The following is a 20,928-nucleotide window of genomic DNA, read 5'->3' on the forward strand; positions in this document are numbered from 1 at the left end:
AATTTTAAACTCAAAAGCTTATGGAAATGATTGTTGATAATTTAAAATAAATTAACAAAAAAAGAAAAAATATCGTTTTGAGAAAGGGTCCATAGGTTTGGCCAGATGGCCAAAGGAGGTTCCATGACACAAAGTTTAGGAACTCCTGTATCCCCAGTGTCTCTCTGTCTCTGTCTCTCTGTTTCTGTCTCTCTATTTCTATTTCTGTCTCTCTGAATCTCTATCTCTTTCTCTCTGGTATGTATGTATGTATCTCTACTGTGTCACACTTAAACTTTAGGGCTAATTTGTGTGCTTTGATGCCTCTTTCATGTAAGGAACCGAATTTTGCAGGAAAGGAAAAATTCCTTTCCCCTACTCTGGCTCCTCTTGCCCAGCCCCTGAAGTTCACCTCTAGGTGAAAGGACCCTCAGTTTTGTTGGCATGCCAGGAAGCGCTACACCAGACTGTTTCATCTGGGAAAAACAGGACTCTAGGTCTTTTTTTTTGGGGGGGGGGCTAGGCAATGGGATTAAGTGACTTGCCCTTGGTCACACAGCTAGTAAGTGTTATGTGTCTGAGGTCAAATTTGAACTCAAGTCCTCCTGACTCCAGGGCTAGTGTTCTCTCCAGTGTGCCGCCTAGCTGCTCCAAGACTCTAGGATCTTAAAAAGAAACTGAGCCACCAACTGATTCCTTCTTCTTTTATTGTTCCCACATCCTTCTAGAAGAAGACCAATCACAGATATAGCCTGCCTACTCCTTGCCCCGGCGGCGGCAGCACGCTCAGCTCAGGTGAGGGCCTTGGTGTGGGAGGTGTGGAGTAGGAGGGACTGTTGCTTTGGTGGAGATAAGATGCTTGACATGCTGCAGTGGACTGATGGGATTTCTCAAAGGGACTTTATGTGCATGGTGGGGTAGGAGAAAGAAGAAGGAGAGTTTTCACCAAGGAAAAAGCTTTGCTGCAATCAGGTGTTTGATTCCTTCTTCCTCTGCCTTCTCTCAGCCATCCACCGCTCCCAGCCCTGGTTCCATGGCCGCATCTCTCGGGAGGACACCCAGAGGCTCATTGGACAGCAGGGCCTGGTTGATGGGTAAGGTTAGGGGTATAGGAGCTATAGGGGCAGGTTTCTGGGTAGTGGCATGAAGGTCAGAATCCCAGGATTGTATATTGGTGCAAGGCTGTATGAGAAGAAATACTTATTCAAACCGGGCTGATATGTCTCATTCCATGCTCTGGCAGTGTGTTTCTTGTACGGGAGAGTCAGCGCAACCCCCAAGGTTTTGTCTTGTCCTTATGTCACTTGCAGAAGGTGAAACACTACCTCATCCTTCCGGTGAGTGACCCCCTCCTGCACATACCCTTAGAGGCTCCCATCCCCACAACACATTCCCTAGGTTTTCCTGCTAACAGATCCCCTTCCCTTTTCCTAATTGCCCAGTGGAATCCCCCAATAAATCCCAGGAACCCAGCCTTCCATGTGTTCCCCTTTCCCCCATTCCAAGAAGATCTGGTGAAGTCCTTGAATGACTTAGAGGCTGGAGGAGTAAGTGGCTAGGAGGGAATTGATAAAGGCTACTTGAGGAAGCAGTTAGTGTTGGGTGGAACCTTTGTTGGGTCCTGGTCTTTGATGGTCTGGCTCTCCTGGGAGGAAGTGCACAGGAATGCATGGCAGGGGGCAGGAGGGAGACTCCAAGTGAACCATTGTGTCCCTGACCTTTTGCTTCCATCCATACCCCACCAGAGTGAGGAGGAGGGCCGCCTCTACTTCAGCATGGATGAAGGGCAGACACGTTTTACTGACCTCCTGCAGCTGGTGGAGTTTCATCAGCTCAACCGTGGCATCCTGCCTTGCCCACTTCGTCACTGCTGCACCCGGGTGGCCCTCTGAGTGGGTGACTTCTGACAATTCTTCCCTCCCACAGAGAGAGGTATCCTGTCTCTCTCATCCTCCCTTGCCCTGGCCAAAACAATTGAGGGATCCTTCTCTTTCCCCCACCAACCCTGTACCTCAACAGCCCTGGAAGACATACCCTCACTTCTGTCTGACTCCTCAAAGACCAGGCTTTGTGAGTCAATGCACTTTGGATCTTGGTGGGAACACATATGTCAGTAAGGAGCCCCTTCTGCTTCTTCTCTCCTGCTGTTTCTTCCTTCTCTTTCCTTTTTCTTTCTCTATTTTTCTACGCTTTTTCTTTTCTTTTTACTCTCTCACTCTTTCAGTCTTCTCGCTCCCCTCTTCCCTCTCTCCTTCCCATCCAGGCATAGGAATTTCTCCCTCCCCTTCTGCCCCATTCTCAACCCAATTCTCTAGGAATAGCTTCTCCCCCTTTCCCCCCAGCACTGAGCTCCTGGTTTTCTCAGTCTCTAAAGCTGTGGAGCCTGGGGCAGGGCATTATGGGAGAACTGGGGGGCAGGGGGTAGGGGCATCTCCACCCTTGTACAGACTGAGTGGCCAGTTGATCTGCCTTGTTTTATACCAGTAATAATAAAAATTATTTTTGGACCTCTGGTTGGGTTCTTTCTTGTGGGAAGGGTTGAAGGGAGCTGGGTTGGAGACTGTAGAAGAGAAGGCAGAGGGGGCAGGGAGAGGATGAAGTAGGATCTGGCTTCTGTTACAAGAGAAAACCAAGAGATTTGAGGGTCTGATTTCAAGAGCTTCCTGACTGCCAAGGACACTGGGAAGGTGGCCACGTGAATCTGAGAATGTCAGAGCTGGAAAGGGAGCTTTGAGACTGTCTAATCCCCTTATTTTACAGAGAGGGAAAGAGAGTCACAGAAAGGGGAAGTAATTTGGCTACATTTAAGGGTCACTTGACTGGTTGAGACTGGGCCAAGACTGGAAACTGGGTGTCTTAACTCCCAGGCTAGTGGCTTCTCTACCAGGCCACACCTCATTTTCTCTCCTGGAAAGATTCCCTGCCTCTGACCTGAGAGCCAGCAAGGGGTGGAGATGTCCTGAAATGACCCAAAGGCAATTTATCTGCTCTTGTTTGGCCCTGGCACCCACCTGGTTACATCTGGCATCCACAGGGCAGCTCGTGACTTGAGCCCCCACTGTTCTGTCCCACGCCTGTTCAGCAGTCTGATTAATCCCCTACATGTGGGGAGCTTGGTGCCAGGGTCCAGGCAGGCACCAAGAGATGAGTTGTAATCTGCTTTTCAGATTTGGAGTCCACAGAAGGATTTAACCCTTGGAAACTTAGTGCCCTGTGGTGGGAGGGACAGATTAAAACCTCCTTTTATTAGGGCTAGAGAAAAGCCCAGCGGGGAGACAGAGAGTAGGGCAGGGGGCAAATGCCAAGACTGATCCTGGTTCTTGCTGTGCCCCCATGGCTCCCAGAACAGTCCTCATCACTGGCTGTTCCTCAGGCATCGGGTTGGCACTGGCTGTGAGACTGGCCACTGATTCCCAGGGACGCTTTAAAGGTAATGACTCTCCCAAATTCCATTCAGAAAATGTGGGGGGAAACTGGAGACCTGTCTAATTGCTCCTTAAAGTCCCTTATACCTCACAATCCAGCCAGATATGCCCCAGGAATGCCAGGGTACTAGTGGCTGGGCACTCGAGCCTTCTCTTGTGGCTCTTTCCTTTTTATTCCCCCCTGCCTCTCACTCCCACTCAATATAATTTTTCCTGGGGCACAATCTTTACTTTGAATTACTCCCTAATCCTACTCAGTGCTAGCCACCATGAGGGACCTGAGTTGCCGTGGACCCCTAGAGGAAGCAGCTGGATCAGCCCTGGGACAAACCCTAGAGATTGGGCAACTGGACGTCTGTGACGAGGGCTCCATCACTCGCTGCCTGGATAAGCTTCCAGGACAATATGTGGACATCCTTGGTGACTAGTTAAGATCCTGGGAAGGCCACTTTCCTAGGCAATGGGAAGAGATAGCCAGAAAAGAGAGGGCTGGGAGCAAGGGTTTGTTAGGTTTTTTTTTTTTGGTGGGGGAAGGTTTTTATGGGAGCAGCATGGATGTGCTGGGGGATCCTGATAATAAAATTACAGACTTTGAGACCTGCAAGAGATCATAGGATTAAATTTTTAAAAATTAACAAATATGTTTCTTTCTCCCACTGCTACACTCTTCATTAGGGGATGAAAAAAGAAAGGAAAAACCACACTCTTGTGAAACAACTTCCTGCATTGGCTATGTCCAAAGATGTATTCCCCATTCTGCACCCTGAGTCCGTTGCCTCTCTGTGGGGAGGTATGGGTGGCCTGCTTCATCACTGGTCCTTTGGAATCATGACTAGGAGGAAGTGGCAATCTGGAGAGATTGGGGCTTGTACCTAATAAATAGCAGAGCTAGGATCCAAACCCGGGTATTCTGGCTCTAAAGCCAAAGCTCTTAGGGCTCTACTTCAGTGGTGGTGCTGTTTTGTTTTGTGTTTTTAAAGACCTGAAGTGTGTTATTTTGGTAACAACCTTAGCAAAAAAAACTTGGAGTCAGCTGTTAATTGTGGAGGGGAGAATCAAAAGAGCAAAGTCAAGTTGGAGGATGGGAATGCTTATTAACTTCAGAAATCTGGGGGAAAATAGACAAAGTCTGCGACTCAACGATGGAGGTACATACAGTGCAGCGCTCAGACGTTGCTCCTGGCTTCCATGGAGAGTCAGTCAGGAGGCTGGAATTGTAAAATGATGGAGGCTCTTCAAAGGTTGGGACAGTGGGAAAGGAAATCATCTCCTTTCCTGGGGAAGAGTACCTCACTCACATGCCTTATGTGAGTTGATCTGAAAAACTCTGTATTATGCCCATTTTTACAGACAAAAAAAATTCAGAGAGCTGAAATCTCAAGGTAATATGTCTAGTAACATTCCTCTTTGCCCCAGAGTCTGGGCTGAGAGAGGGGAGAGATTATCACTGCCCAGAGGCAGGGAAATGCTTGAAATGGTAGCAGATGTTAAATTTCTGAGGGAAGGGCTCCTGCATAGGTAGAGACTTACACCTAAATGGCCCCAGGAATAGATAACCTGTGCTGGGGAGGGAGTTGGGGGAAAGGAATTTTCAGTTGCCTGACTCTACCTCTTGTCCCACTTCTCAGTCAGCAATGCAGGCATAGGGCTCATCGGGCCACTAGAGTCACTCTCCCTGGATGACATGCGCCAGGTCATGGACACCAATTTCTTTGGGTTGGTGCAGCTGGTTCGAGCACTGATGCCTGCCATGAAGCGCCAACGCCGGGGACACATCGTGGTTATCAGCAGCATCATGGGCTTGCAGGGTATGGGATGGAGATAAAGGGATGAGAATATGGGATGGGGGAGGAACTGAGAGGGGCCAAGGTAGCTGTTGGGGTCACTGGGATTGGAGATGGTGGTGGCTGTAAAGTGGTGTAAGACCCAAGTTTTTCTCTCCTTATCAATTCCTGGGGCCCTTACTGGATAACAAGGCTAGTTGGGGTGTCAGGGTGTCACACTCCATAGGAAGAGGCTCTTAAGAATTGGACAGATCTAAATATCTGACTCTTGGGGACTACAGGGGAACTTGTGGACACCCTCTCTTTCTTCTTCCATCCACCCCATCAGGTATCATGTTCAATGATATCTATGCAGCCTCCAAATTCGCAGTGGAGGGTTTCTGTGAGAGTCTCCTGGTACAGGCACTTCGGTTCAACATTTCGTGAGTGACCAGCAGGGAAAAGGCTAGAGAGGGAGACGTGGCAACTGCACACAGGTTGAGGATATTTGGAAATTCCAGCTCCTGGCACTCAGGGCTGGCCCAGCCTCACAGTTTAAAGGAGAAACTGGAGGGCAGCAGGTGGTGTGTTCTATACAGGCAGAGAGTCAGGATCCCAGTACAAATTCTGGCTTTGTTAATGTGTGAAAGCCACTGAAATCCTGGGCCTGTTTTCTCCTATGCAAAATTAGGGGTTGGACTAGAGGGTTGTAGATAAATTTAGGCACTCTCTGAACTTGGATCAGAAATAAAAACCCAGTATAGTTGGTTTCCTTTGTAATGTTATAGATTTTATTTTATACATTTAAAAACATTATGCTGAGAAGGGTCCATAGGCTTTACCAGAGTGTCAAAAGGGTCCAGGACACAAAAAAGAACCCCTGGACTAGATGAACCTTAAGGTCATCTTCTGGCCCTAAACTGGGCATGAGGGTGACCCTGAGGATCGAGTCCCAGAGGGTCAGGGCAGGGGGCGTTCCTTGTAGGGTAACACTGGTAGAGCCAGGCCCTGTGACCTCAGAGTTCGAGGGGAAGCTGTATTCCGGGGTGGAGCAGGTGGACTGTGTTGGCACTGACCCCGAGACTGCAGACATCTTTACCCGCATCTACTTGCCCAATTCCCGGGTTCTCTTTGCTAGCCTAAGCCAGAGTCCTGAGGATGTGGCCGAGGTGGGTGTCCTCCTGCAGGAACATATCTGTCTTCTGTTACCCTCAGGCCCCCATTCCCAGTCCCACGCCCAACTAGGAGAACTCCTCCCGGGTATTGGAAAGCTCCAGTAAGCCATCTCTTTCAGGCATCATAGCTTCACCACGCCCCACCTATAAAGTGGCCCTTCCAATCTCTAGGAAAACACCAAACACTTCTTGCCCCCGAGTCCAACAGCCATCCCCTTTCCTGGAGCCTCTGATGCAGCGTAGAAACGGGTGATTCCTATACTCTCCTCCCTCTGACCCATCGTTCTGATCTCTCTTCCCGGGTTAGCCTCTACCCATTACTGCGGGCCGTCTCTCACTGCCAGCCTATTTTTCCCTGCCCCCAGGGCCCCATGCTAGACACTGTACTTCCACGCGATGTCAGTGCTGCAGGGCAGTGCAGGGGAGGGCGCTAGATGCCCAAGTCTTTGTCTTCGCAGCACACCCTGAAGGTCATCTGTGCCCGCCGCCCACCCTTCCGCCACCAAACCAACCCAGCCTACACGCCCATGCTGGCCCTGAAGCGCGCCGACCCGTCGGGGGAACTGGCGGGCGCCGCCTTCTACAGCCTGGTGTTCCGCCACGGGCCACTGCTCCGGGCCAGCCTTCACGCCGTACGCCTCTGCCGCTGGAAGGCGCGCAAGCTCCGCAAGGCTCTGCGCTTGCTCGGCCTCAGCTGAGCCGGGTACCCTTGGTGCCCAGCCTGTCCCTCGGCACCGCCGGGCTCCGGGCAAGCTTGAAGAGGCATCGTTCGCTTTCCTTCACTCAGTGCTCAGCCCAGGAATCCCCTCCTACCCCCTCTCCCCCAACTGAGTGCCCTGGAACCCGAGCTCTGAGACTAGGGCGGGCGCGCTGTGTGTGTGGGTCTGTGGGTTTGGAGGGACTGGATGGAGGAGTCCGAGCCGCCCTTTGTCGTCTCTCCCTCCTCTTCAGCTGCTGAGATACCAGTAACCCACACTTGGCACCGTCTAGTACAAACGCTCGCCCCCTTCTCATTTTCTAAAGGGGACAACCGAGGCCCAGAGAGGGATGGGAATATGTCCGAGGTCACACAGAGTCACAGTGTAACCCGGGTCTCCGGACTCCAAGTCCCCGATATCCTGACACTACGAGGATCTAAGGCGCCGGGCTGGGGTGGGCAGCAGGGGTTTGGGCGGCGGGGCGCAAAGAGCCAGCTGGTAAGAGATACCCCAAGCGGGTACTGGTGGAGAGAGAGATCCTTGGAGAAGTCTGGACAATAAAGCGCTAAGCAACACCTGCCTGGCTTGAGGCATGTATTTTGGAGCTCGGGGCTGCCACCGGGACATGAGTGTGGTGCAAGCGGAATGGGGCCGCTGGTGGGTGTGGGTAGGGCGCGCTTGCGGCGGGGATTCCAAACAGGTGCTGCGAAGGAGCCCTAGGGTTTCCCTGCGCCCAGATCCCCGGAACCGAGCTCAGTCGTGCGGTTGTAGTGACACCCAGTGACCATCCGTGGGAACTTCAGGCGGTCGCGCCCGGCTCTGGCAGCTCCGGTCCCACGAGGTTCCGAGCGGATACCCAGAGGCGGGAGATGAAGAGTACAGACAGACGTAACCTTCCTCCCCTCTCTTCCATTCCCCACTTCTCCGTTCCTTGGCTGAGTGCTTCCCCCCCCACCTTCACCCCCCCGCCCTAGTTTTCTGCGGCAAGGCTAATAGCTATTAGACGCTTGGAGATCCAAGGGCGGCTGGTTCCCGGAAGGGTGGAGCTGTGGGGTCGCTAAACCGTGACAGTGTGGGGGGGTGGGTGCAGTTTCACTTCTGGATTCTGGCCCTGGGTGAAATAGGAGTGTTTCTATATTGGGCAGGGTGCGGCGAGGGAGAAGGGGGCAGGTGGGAACAGCCAAGGGTGTCCTCGTCGTAGTGACTCTGCCCTCTCGCCACGCCCCCCCCACCTCATCCTCATCGGCCTCATCGGCTCAGCGGCCAGGGTGGTGAACTGAGGGTTCGAGGGATACCCAAGAATGTAAGGCGACCTGTTCATCATCAGACACCCAGATCACTTTTTGTCTGTTCTATTAAGTGGTTCCTGTGTAGTAAACGTTTTGGTCCTCTATTCTCCAGTCCCCGCTATACACCTCCCCCTCAGCACCCTCCGCCTCCATCAGGACCTCCCAGCCCCCGGAGAGGCCCCACAGATCCGTGGGCGGCTGTAGGGAGCTAGCTGTGAAGCCACAGGGAGAGGAGGGGGGCTGTGGGCTGCTGGGACGCCGAGGCTGTTTCTCAGAAGTGCTGCTGCCCCTCTCCTTTCATCACCATCCCCCCACCCCCATCTCCCATTTTACACCGCCCCCTGCCAAGGCACCTCCGGATGCGGCTGCGACCTCCTTCCCCTGGACCCTGCTCAAACACCCCCCCCAGCGCCTGGGAATCCGGGTCGCCCCCCCCCCACACACCCTGGGTTGGGCCCTTGTGGCTTCGAGTGGAAAAACTGAGGCAGAGGGTATGGGGCAAGGAGGTGTGGGAGTTGGGAGTAACTCCCTCATTCAATGGCAACATTCAGAAACCAGCATTTCCAGGTCTACACTGCTCAGGAGACAATGTTTCTCCTCCACCCCCTTCCCTTTGCAGGTTCTATTCTGGAACTTTTGAGAAAGCACCTGATGCCCCCTCCTGCCCTCAACCCCCTTCTCCCTACCCAAAGGCCTCACGTTGTGTTCAGCCAGAAAACACTTAATACCTTCAACCTAATTTCTCAGCACTTTAGATGGACCATCTTTGGGGAGCTCAAGTTCCCCAAGGGAGGCCTTGGACAAACATTTGACTTTGGATGGAGGGGAAAGCAGAGAACTCAACTTTCCCCGGGAGAGGATGAAGCCGTGTGTGCATGTGGGCTGAGGGAGATGGAGATAGCATCTCAGAGATCATCTGTTCCAACTCCCTTCATTTTACAGATGAGGAAGAGAACAGGTTTAAGTGACTTGCTTTAAGGTTACTCAGGAAGTAACAGAGCTGGGGATGGAAACCCAGGTCTTCTGACTCCAAATAAAGGATTCCTTCCAATGCCTCTAGGTCATTGTTCTCATCCTAATGAAGGTAGAATCCCACTTTTGAGACATACTAGCAGTGTGACCATGAGCAAATCCTTGTTTTCTGAACCTTAGTCTTCTCATCTGTAAAGTGAAAGGATCAGACTAGATGAAATTCAAGGCCCCTTTCAACTCTAAGTCTATATGATGGCTTGCTGAAGGACACAGAAAATGAACCCAGGTATCCTGACTCCCCAGTCAGTGCCTCCACTCCTCTGCCCTGAAAGCAGCTTGACTGTCCCTAAAGTCCCCAAGGTAGAGCTAATGAAGGCAGAGGTTTGACCTGTGTGGACCAGAGAACATAATTCCAGCGGGCATGGGGGATGGCATTTTAGATCTTAAGCCAGGTGGAGGTGTGGAAATGAAGGGGAGTTGGGAGAGGAAGGGATTGAAATGGTGGAAGGAACAACTTTGGGGGAGGAGACATCTTGGTAGTGTCAGCCCCCCCAGTTCCCATCCAGCAGCCACCCTCAGAGCTGTGGTTTATTTGACTAAGCTACTCTGCTGGGCCCAGGGGGGCAAGGGGAGGAGGTGGGGTATAGATGATGGGAAATGGTTCTCTTCAATTCTTCCTGTTCCCCATACTTTGTGCAAGGGGGCAGGGAGGACAGCCACATGTCACAAACTCTCACCTCCATCCCTTCTGCCCCAATGCTCTTTCCTTTGGTCACCACAAAAGAAGACATGATGACAAGGAGAAGAGCTGTTTAATAAGCTAAAGCTGAGTTTTCAAATAAACAATCTCAACACCTCAGACCCTCTAGGGACTTTCTTTGACCTCCTTCCCCAAACCCTAACCTCCATTCTCCATCTAGGGAGTCTCACCCTAGTGATCTACCCTCCCCAGGTGCAATTTGGGGGGCTTTTATGCAAATCATTGTCTGAGCTGGGAATGTCTCAGTAGCCAGGACTTGTGATTTGGGGAGGGGTGCGTGACTTGTTCAGTTTTACTTCTCTATTGCCTCCCTTCTGGGACTATTGTGTGCCTTCCCTACCTGATGGCCAGTCACCTCTGGGATTTTCTCCAGGCTCTGGAGATCAGGGGAACAGAATGAAAAAGAACTGAGAAGATACCTCTCCTCTTCCCCTCATCTTGGGGCTGACTGCTGTAGCCCAGTGGGTGTTTAGAATGCTACCTGGGAGAAGGGAAAGCTTTCCTTGTCTATACAGGGAGGGGGGTGGATTACATGGATTCTGAGGTCCTTTCCAGGCCAAGATTCCATGATTCCACAATTCCATGATTGTTGTGGGGCCATGTATGAAGGGTGCTTTTAGTGGTTGCTAAGGGAGTGGTGATGAAAGACACAGGTGGATGCCCCCATGGGAGAGAAGAGTGGCTCAGTTGAACAGGCACTAAACAAGGTCTCCAAGAACAAATGAAGTCAACCTATCTTCTGTTTCATTTTTGACTTTATAGTACCAGCACCTAGCACACAGTAGGTATCTAACAAATATTTATTGATGAATTTATGTAGAAGGAGCCATCTACAGTTAGGTGTAGATTTGAGTTCAAATGAGCCAGCTCTTATCCTTAATCTGTCTGTATGGTAGTGGGCAAGCCATTCCAATGTCTCTGGGCCTCAGTTTCTTCATCTGGAAAATGAAACACTGCATAAATTAATCTGATTTTTTTCTTCTGAGTAGGGTTGGTTCTCCAGGGGAAAGATCACATCATTTGGTCTCTCTTTCCAGAGGGGCTCACAATAAGCCAGTTGTTTCATATGTATATTTAGAGAGTATTTCTTTAAATGCTAGAGCCCTTTGGTGAATGAAACTCCCTGTCCCTCCAACTCCCACCCCCAAGCTGTTCCCTCTCAGTGCTCAGGGATAGGAATGAGGGGTGGGGATGAAGAAGAGGAGGAAGCTCAGAGTAGTCTTGGGCTTCCAGGAGCCCCTCTGCTTTTAAATACATTGCCTTTGTTATCCTTATGCTAAAGACAATACATTGGGTGGACACCATGTCTTGAACTTGGGGGACGACATGAACAATGAGGAGTGCAAAAAGATGAGAAAACATGGATGATGGAGGGAACACCCATATCCATGAGACCACTGATCTATCTGAGTAGTGAAAAGAGCAGTGGTCTTGGAGTCAGGAGTCAAGAGTCATTGGCTTGAGTTATGGTTCTACCATTTATCTGCATGATCTTGAACAAGTCCACTCAACAACTTCTCAAACTTTAATTTCATTATATGGAAAATAGGTAACATATTTGTGCTATTTACCACAGAAATGTGAGCTATTATTATTTTGACTTAGAGGAACTACAATGAGGTTGGGGGAGGTGGATAATGCTTTCCAAGACTGGATGCCTACTGAAGAAACTGCCTGAGTTGGAGATTTCATACTGATCTCCATATTGTTTTGCGCATATTTCACATGAAACGTATGGCCTCTTCTCCAGTCCTACTCCCCAGGTTTAGGCTGGCCAAGTTTGGAATTAGTATCAGTTTGATTAAAGCTACCTCTCTAACTACAATCAGGATTTTCTAGGAGACTCATGAACAAAGAAAGAGGCAGGCTGTCTAATCCATTTCCCTAAGAGCTCCCCATATCATATGTTGCAGGTTTGGGCCTTAGTCTGATTTGAAACATACCAAGGACTTGGTATCTTAGTTTTCTAAATACTGTACAGACTCTGATTGTGACTAAGCTTTATAGTTCAACTTGGGTTTCTCATGGTTTTGATTACTTAAACTCTAAAAATAAAAGGATGGAAGTTGAGGGGAAGGGGTCTGTGCAAAGTGAGAAGAATGTAACCTTTCTTTTCTCCTCCAGGTGGGATCCCTTTAACTCCTGCCAATCACACACTCACTTTCCAATGCCAGGCTATGGATCAAGGAATCCAGGAGTCTAGGTCATTATTGCTTTCCCTACCATGAGAAAATAGAAAGATGGTTGCTTTCTACAATCTCTAAGCCCTTTGAGGGGAGGGGTTCTCTTTTCTGACAGATATCAAGAGACCTGGAACAGAAGAGCCAAGGATGGGTGTGGATGCCATCACTTGGAAGGACTGAGTGGGAGGAGACCCACTGTCTTGGCACTAGGACTAGACTAGGAAAATGGTCTCCTGTGACATGGCCTGCTTCTTAATAGGATCCTTGAACAGAATACTTCAGATGCTTTTATATGGACCTTCAAATATTTCATTTTTAAAAGAGAATAATACCTGTAGGCCAAAGAGAATAGCAACCTCTTGAGTCCAAGACCCTCCACAAACCAAATGCATCAAACACATGTAGTTTCAAACACACCATTTTTTTTATTCTTTTCCCTGTTAAAAAAAAATCATAAAAAAACTTCAAACACCCAAACAACCTTGTTCTTAACACAAGGACATATTGAAATTTGGACAATGGTTAGCACTGCTACATTACAGAAGCTTTGGTCTTTAGAGGATCTAGACATCTTGCTGTGACAAATGGAAGGATTTCAAGTGGCTGGACTATTGGATTCACACAAAAGACAGGGTCACCAGAAGTGAGATGGGGATGATAGCAATGCTTGCTTGGGAATGGGGGTGTTTTGGGGAGTCACACATCAAGGAGAGTGATAGTGGCATCAGTAATAAGAGAACTGTTTAACAAGGGTCTCTAAATCACACAAGTACAAAAAACAACCTGGTTAGACATAGTCCTCTACCTCACCTTTTCTCCAGCTTAGAGGGCCATTTATTCACTAATGTGTGGGAAGGCAACCTGAGGCTGAGACCTCAGTTTCTTTCTCAGTGTTACCCTAGTCACTCAGGCGACCAGGGCCATCCACAGACCACACCTGTGGCTTTGGAAACCAAAAGTTAAAAATAAAGCCTTGGTTTTTCCAGCTGCTAAAATGATCCCTCATACCGGCTCAAAGCCTGAGAACTTGAATATTCAAAGTCACTTGTCTAGCTGAAGGGGTGTCTGCTCTTTAAATGACCCACTAACCACTTGTAACCCACAATGATTTAGTTTCCATACACGTAGCCAGGGCAAGGATAGGTCTTCCAAAAAAGGGGGGGGAGAGGGGAGAAGATATCTTGTATCTATTACCCTACTAAGTTGAAGATGTGGGAAAATCCAAGATGAGATGGAAACGAGACTGGCTGATTTAGCTAGAAGGCTTCTGCTGTGTTTGTGGGACACTCAAGCTCTATATTACCCACCTAGAAAAATAGAGAATCTGGTTGCTCTCTGCCTGCACTGGATGAGGTGAGGAAGCTGCTCCACTTTGAAAAGTTACAGATGGTAGGAGGGCTGAGAGTAGAATGGGGCTAGGTAGAGGGTCAGCTGGAGCCTCTCTAGGCATTCCAGAGTAAAGATGTAAGGAGAAAGAGGTTCTAAGGCACTGATTGAGAAAAAACCCTTAAGTTGTTGGAGGCTACTGGCTAGAGGCCTATTAGAGTGCACACTATTTCCCTGCATACAGACATCAAGTTAAAAGTCTGGGACTTAATGCTAATGAATTAACACGGTTTCACTTCTTAAAAGGGCTGGAAAGGTTTGACAAATGTTCTCCATTTACACCTTAAAATAACATAAAGGAAATAAAATCAAGGAATAAACCAGTGTCAATATTTAGTATTGAGAAGTTGCCTCCCCTGGCAACTAGTTCAAGTTTGGGACCCTGGATTGGGCTCAAAATTATACCCTCTGAAGTCTTTGGGACACTAGTATAGTAAATTACCAAAAGATACAACCATCTCGAGTGAACTTTTATCCAGTCCCAGAGCTCATTCTAGACACAGAATTCTGTGACTCCTCATAATATCCCCTGAGGTAGGTATATGCATATACTTCTATCACTAACTTCTCCAATAGTTAGCATTCCCTTTTAACCCACCAAGAATTGCATAGCCCCAAAACATCAGAAAACCAAGTTATTTTAAGAGAAAAAAAACCTTTAAAAATATAATTCATTTCATTTTGCTGGATGATGCCCTTGGGGCCTAGAACTGCTGCATGTGGACACCTGGATGAAGTGACTATAGGGACTTGGCATCCTTCTCCGAGCTCAGACTCTCTCCTCTGTGAGGAATGGATGTCCATGGGAACTAGTAAACAGATGGCTAGTTCATTGCTACTTCTTTAAATGAATAATTTTTTTTTACTATTATGACCTAATAGAACAAATTTTCCTCCTTCATTGACGCCTTTGGGACTGACTCATAGCCTGACCCATTTGGTTTCTCCAAATTTATACCAATAATGGACTGGATGGGAACAGGCAGCTAACCAGTTCCTAGCACAAAGAAAACAACTTTCCAACAGTGAGGAAGTCTTGTGGTACAAATTGCATACAGCTTAGGTAAGTGACAGGTAGCTTGTTACTCAATGGCCTTAACAAGCATTAACACATCCCCTCCAGGTTTTCCTATTCATTAGGCCTCTCCTCTTTGTTCCTCTTAGTTTAGGGCCACTGTTTCTTCCTTGCAACTATCTATGACCAGTCCTATTTCTTTCGGTCCTTACACAAAAGCAGGGTCCCTTTGTAGCTGGGATTAGATTGAAATCATTCCCCTTCAGTCCCCATCAACTCCCTCAACTAACTTTTTCTTTGTCCTGAGAACCCAGTCTCCGAAACCTTCCCTAGTTATCAGTATTTCTCACTAATCTTCCTCTAACTCTAGGACGAACTGCTCCAGCCCTTAAAAAATCACATCATCCTAGTTTTCACTCCATTTTCATTTATCTTCTTGAACTTCTAAGAGATTCAAATTCTCTCACCAATACGAATAGCCTGGAGGCCCAAGCTCCCCACCAGGGATCACCCCCTCTCAGAGAGGTCACATTACGTCTTTATTCCATTCTTCCAACCTGCCCTAGGATCTCTCTGTAATGTATTTTCCCTTTCAATACCTCCACCCCTATATTTAGCCAGACACAGGGACAGGGGAGAGGCTAGGGAAAATGAGACTTTTTTTTCCCTTTTTGGTGGTAATGTAAATGAAAGTAAATTTTTGTAATTAGAAATTTTTTTAAAGTAGTCTGTTTCAATTAGAAGTCATCTTCAAGTCAATGTGGCATGTGCCTCACTACTACATTTAACAGTGAGAAAATGTGTCAGTGATGAAGTTAGGAGCTATGGAGGCAAGAATTGAAAATAATAAGAAAGATCAAGTTAGTTTGCTTTTTTTCAGAATGTGATCATAGGAGTGTAGGGAGGGCTTTTTAAACTGGAGGGTGGGGGAACAGAACTGTTCCACTCAAAAACTAAGTATGTTATATCTATACAAAAAAAGGAATTGCTATTCAATGACCCTTTCACAACAGTTATTCTTTTCCCTTCCCACACCCATGCCACACCTGTCTCCTTAGGGGCTGATTGTTTATCTCACGATGGCTTCCTAGGTAGGAGGTGGAATCCTTGCCTACCGGAGATTTGGTGGGAAAGCAGAAGTACAGAGCTGACAGTCTGCTTTCTATCTGCCCAGGTCCTGGGATTGCAAAGTAACTGCTAATAGAATATGTATTTGCAGTTACTGCGAAAGTTCTCCAGTCCCAAGAAAGCTATTAGGTTACAACTCTGAACCAAACTCTTCTTTCCACTCATTTTCTCAAGATTTTTTTTCCCCAACAAGCAAGGTGTTAACACAACAAGCATACCATAGTGGGTTCAGAAAGAATAGTTGGTTCCATGAGTTCCAATGGGTAACTGCCAGGGTTAGACTATGAGACTGAAAGTGAATAATTTTCACAGGCAAAGTATTACCTAAATTGGCTACATTTTGTCCCATCCTTGGAAGTCTAATATTTAAAAGTATGCTCTGTGTGACTTAACACCCTCTTTCCCCAAAAGAATGTATTTCTAGTAAAATGGGCACCATTCAGGAAATCAGTCGGGCATTAGGACAACGTGAATGAATGAAGGTTATAAAACATTCCTGTGGTTGGTGGAACAAGTCTTGTCATCACCATTTTGAGATGTAAGAGTCATCTCTTCACCAGAATTTCTTCATTAAGGGGATAAGCTTTTCTTTTCCTAACACTCACCTCCAAACTCTTTCTTTTCCCCAACCCCCTAAATATTCAAAAGAATTTGTGAAATCATAAGAATGACATGATAAGCTCCTCTTTTACTGGGGAATCTCACTTGGCACAGAGTCAAACACTATATGGTGATTGATTGAAAATGACACAGAAGTATCTAGGCACACAAGATCTAAGAGTTGGATACCCTTATTTTACAGATAAAGGAGTCTGAGGGCCCACTGAAGCTAAATTACTTGTCCAAGATCACACAGTAAGCTTGAGGAAGAGTCAGAACTAGAAATTAGATCTCTGAATTTCCAAGTCCAAGATTCTTTCCATTATAGCATGCTACCTCTATTGCCCCTGGGTAACATCCCAAGCAGCAAGTAACTACAGAGTTTCACAAATAAGAAAAGGCAAAGCTGCAAAGGATGATTTGTGATTTATACAATCAAGGGGAGAATGTTTAATTTCTCATATTATCTAAACAAGCTGAGCCCTTTCAATAAATGGCACATGAAAACTGCATATGTTTGAATCTCATAGTTATCCAATGCAATAAGCTATCCCTTCTGAGCCCACACACTGTTACAGTTACTGCTACTGCAGAGTAGACGTAGTCATGGAGAGAGAGCTGTCCTTGTTCTCAGGAAGACCTGGGTTCAAATCCCATCTCTGATACCAATCAGCTGTGTGACCCTGGACAAGTCTCAGTGCCTCAGACAAATCTCTAAGACTGTAAATCTCAGAACAATAGTAGTTTTGCCTTGGTAGAGGGAGTTTCCTCACCAAAAGCCCCCTACACCAATGAAATCACAGATCTACATAAATCTGCCAGGAATTTGAGATTTAGTAGAAATGCTCAATGAAGCTTAATCTCACTTATAAATGGGCAGCACAGAATTGTTCCACTAAGCAGAATTCTTTTTTCCTGACATGAGATCAAAAATTCTTTGGCAAGAAGCTATTTGCATTACTTTTTGTGCATACTTTGGGGGAAAATTAAGATGTTTTCCCCCTTTATGTTCCTCTTCATCTCCCTCATGACCTGAAGATGTTTATGGAAAAACCAAAATACATTTTCCTTACCATCAAATAAATGTGCAATATACCTACATTAATTATGCATACACATATACATTAATTACATATATAAAACCTTTTACTCACTTAGTTCTAATAGATTAAAAAGCTTCAAAAGGATCTGTAGTCATTCCCAAAATCAGACTGTGAGAGTAAGAAGGAACTTTAGCAATTGTCTAATCAGATACCCTGTTTTGCAGATGAGGAAACCAAGGCTCCTGAGAAGTACAATGACTTGGCAAAAGTCATATAGGTAGTGGCAGAGTTAGAACTAGATCCAAGGTATCTTAAGTCCAAGGCTCTTTCCTCTGTTCCACAATGTCTTTCTTTTATATTAAGGGTTATCAACTCCCTCTCCATTAGACCTGTGATTGAAATACCTCCTTTGATGGAGAGCAGACCAGGAAGTATTTACCTAAAATGTGAACTTCTCAGAGGCTGGGACTCTTGTGATTTTTATCTTTGTATGCCCAAAGCCTCTGCCCAGTGCCCTTTGAAAAGCAGATGCTTAATAAATATTTGTTGAATTTAGCGGATCAGCTCTATCAAACGGTAAACCTGTCATCTTGCCAAAGATCTCATGGCATCAGGAAAGCTATCTATTCTTGATGGGCAACTTCTGGCCTGAAAAACATTATCCCTATGACCACTCAGGAATTACCTAACCTTCCTTAGAGGTGGAGGAGGTAATATACAACTAAACAAGGTTTTTTTAAATTTTATAATATTTTTGAGTAAGGGTTGGTTGGCAGATCTACCTCCACTTTGTAACAATACATAGTGGGGGGTCAGAAGAACATAGTACCCGGCATACAACAGGTACTTAATAAATGCTTGCTGATTGATCATGTAATTAGTTGTTTTTCCTGTTTAAACTGCTGAACCATTTCTTGTCCCTCTTAGATACTCCCTCTTCCCATCTTTGGGGAAAGGAAATTGATGCTGAGTTCTATAACGGACAATTTGCTATGTTTTAATTACCATATGTCTTTGTTTACAAAAGATAACTCTCCTTATATAGAATTCCTTTCAGAGTACTTTGCTGAACCCAAAACAGTTCTTAGAGAATTGGGGGAGGAAGGGGAGTAGGGAGAAGCAGCAGGATGAACACATGACTGTTTTGGAGGGCGCTGCTTGTCTAAAGCAGCGTTGAGTTTTCAGTCTTCAAATGCTAGATTAGATCCCCTGATCACATAAACTATCACGCTGCTATTCTAGTCCTGTTATTTATATGGCAATTGGAAATACCTTCTTCTACTCTCCCCGCCCTCCCCACCCAAATCAACATAGGCCAAGGTTTTAGTACATGCAAAATTCTGAGTCAGTTTTCTGGCCAAGATCAATTTTCCCTGTTAATGGTGCTGAATACATGTCACCTCCAAGCTTTCACAGAGCACAGCCAGGGACAGTTTGAAATTTGAATGGATGACAGACTTCTTAACACAGATTTGAGTTGTGTTGGTGAAGAAGGCGATGATTAAAGATTTCCCTGCTTTTAAAAGTTCAATAATATTAAGTCCCTGAGGGAAAAAAAATGCTATAAAACCCCATCTCTCAATAGTAACACCATGGGTCCACAAGAGTTATTGAACGAGTGCAGAATCCTTTATGCAGTTAATGAAGACATTACACTTTTTATATCAGAACTGATAGGGAAAATAACTTGAGGTTCTACAGCTTCAGCAAAGTGGAGGTCTAGTTGTATGTTGTTGCTGCTGCTTTTTAATGATGCTCAATACTTAAATCTCTGAGAGAGAATTGAGCTATTTATTTTAACATGACTCTGTGTTCTCCTCTAGCAATGTGAGAGGAGAATTCATACCTGTCATGGCTCCGGTACCCACACATGTTACACTCAAAAGGGTCACGAAAACCATGACAGCCCATGTGAATGGTGAACATCACATAATCCAGGAAAAGGACTCGGCAGTGGTCACACCTGAATACACCCATCACTTCTCCATCTTTGTTGATCACTTTGATGGTATCTCGAGGGCAGATGGGTGGAGGTTTGAGGAGTTCATAGGAGTGGGGCAGCTCCTTCAGGGGTGGCATCCCATTTCTGGCCCGGGGAGGGATCATATGGCTTTGCTGGTAGGCATGATTCTGGCGTTCTTCATGGTTGCTATCTGTGTCTGTGGAGTCGTGGCCACTGTTGTTGGGCGAGAGGCCTCTTTCAGAAGGTAAGCATTTGTCTGATAGGTGAGTGTTTTTCTTCTCTAGGTCCTGAGGGCCACCATTTGGCATCTCTGTGCGGGTAAGTGCAATGGGGTACATGCTGCTGATAACTGGGACCATCTCTGAGGTTGGGGCAGGAGGGGTCTGCACTAAGGGACGCAGGGCCTCAGCTCCAAGGTAGGTGATGGCATTGTTAATGGCCTGATCCATCATCCGCGTCTGTATCATTTCACTTTCCTTCTCATACATGTAGCCAGAATTATAATTGACCTCAAAGCAGTGACGCTTTTCACCTACAAGAGAGAAAAGAATAGGTTACATTAGGGCCATATAGGCATTGGGATCTCAGAATTATTCAAAGAGTTTTTGGATTGTGGGAGACTGTGTGGTCCATTATAGAACACAGAACCCTTTATGGAGTTATAAGACTTGGTCCATGTCAGAGGCCACCAGCCACTAATATTAGGTTGAGGCAACAGTTCTGTTGTCATCTCCTGGACAAAATTTGGGGAATCCCAGGGATGGGAGAGATGTAGGTACATTAAAATTGGGCTCAAATGACTGGTGAGCTGCACTGAATGACAAGGGGTGGTTCTGTGCTCCTATCACGTCCATCCTCCACCCAAAATACAGACAGCCCTTTGCCTCTTGTTTTCTGCTAACAATTTTTGACAGCTCAGGACAGAAGTGAGGCAACGGATGGCAAGTTCATTGGCTGATGAAAGAATCTCCCACAAGGAGATCAAAGAAAGAAGGAAAGGACCCATTTGTATAAAACTATTTATAGTAACTCTTCTTGTAGTGTCAAAAAACTGGAAACTAAGGAAGTATCCATCAATCGGTGAGTGGCTGAGCAAATTATGGCCTATGAAAGTAAAGGAATACCACTGTGCTGTAAGAAGTGATGAAAGGGATGGGGTTTCAGAGAAACCTGAGAAGATCAGGAGAAAATAGATAAATAAGCAAACAAGCAAATAAACATACATATGTATATACACATCTGTACACACACCACACTGTAAAGACAAATAACTTTGAAAGACTTAAGAATGCCGAGCACTACAATGACCAATCTTGATTCCAGGGGACTGATTATGATCTACCCTACCCACCTTCTGACAGAGAAGGGATGGATTCAAGGGGCAGAATTAGACATATATTTTTGGACAGGAATTTGTTTTGCTTCACTATGCATATTTGTTCTGAGGTTGTTTTGTTTTGATCTGGGGGATGAGGTGGGAGAGAAAGAAAATAAATGCTTGTTAATTGAAAGTATGACAAAATTATTTTTAAAAGCTTTTAAAAACCAT

The 20,928-nt window shown here is 46.5% G+C and overlaps 3 protein-coding genes across 9 annotated transcripts in view; 2 read left to right on the top strand and 1 right to left on the bottom strand.

The window, feature by feature from the left end:
* The window catches only part of GRB7 (growth factor receptor bound protein 7), a 35,949-nt gene extending 33,463 nt beyond the window's left edge, over positions 1 to 2,486 (top strand). Inside the window, 4 exon segments of the mRNA XM_020997759.2 lie at positions 708 to 774; positions 986 to 1,073; positions 1,223 to 1,316; positions 1,725 to 2,486. Of these exon segments, the coding sequence (XP_020853418.1) occupies positions 708 to 774; positions 986 to 1,073; positions 1,223 to 1,316; positions 1,725 to 1,871 (396 nt within the window). The 3' untranslated portion in view covers positions 1,872 to 2,486.
* Positions 2,487 to 3,081: 595 nt separating this feature from the next.
* On the top strand, positions 3,082 to 7,617 carry LOC110215940 (retinol dehydrogenase 8-like). Its single transcript, XM_020997797.1, has 6 exons — positions 3,082 to 3,409; positions 3,663 to 3,824; positions 5,033 to 5,212; positions 5,517 to 5,610; positions 6,153 to 6,336; positions 6,801 to 7,617. The coding sequence occupies exons 1-6, from the start codon at positions 3,313 to 3,315 to the stop codon at positions 7,038 to 7,040; spliced, it is 957 nt and encodes a 318-aa protein (XP_020853456.1). The 5' UTR covers positions 3,082 to 3,312; the 3' UTR covers positions 7,041 to 7,617.
* Positions 7,618 to 12,646: 5,029 nt separating this feature from the next.
* IKZF3 (IKAROS family zinc finger 3) overlaps positions 12,647 to 20,928 on the bottom strand; it is an 87,850-nt gene continuing 79,568 nt past the window's right edge. For all 7 annotated transcript variants that reach the window (XM_078156021.1, XM_020997289.2, XM_020997287.2 and 4 more), the window contains one exon: positions 12,647 to 19,911. In XM_078156021.1, coding sequence (XP_078012147.1) covers positions 19,208 to 19,911 — 704 coding nt within the window. In that variant the 3' untranslated portion in view covers positions 12,647 to 19,207. The remainder of the gene's footprint in view (positions 19,912 to 20,928) is intronic.

This window comes from Phascolarctos cinereus, unplaced genomic scaffold, assembly GCF_003287225.1.
Source record: "Phascolarctos cinereus isolate Bilbo 61053 unplaced genomic scaffold, phaCin_HiC Scaffold_5;HRSCAF=322, whole genome shotgun sequence".
Lineage (NCBI taxonomy): Eukaryota > Metazoa > Chordata > Mammalia > Diprotodontia > Phascolarctidae > Phascolarctos > Phascolarctos cinereus.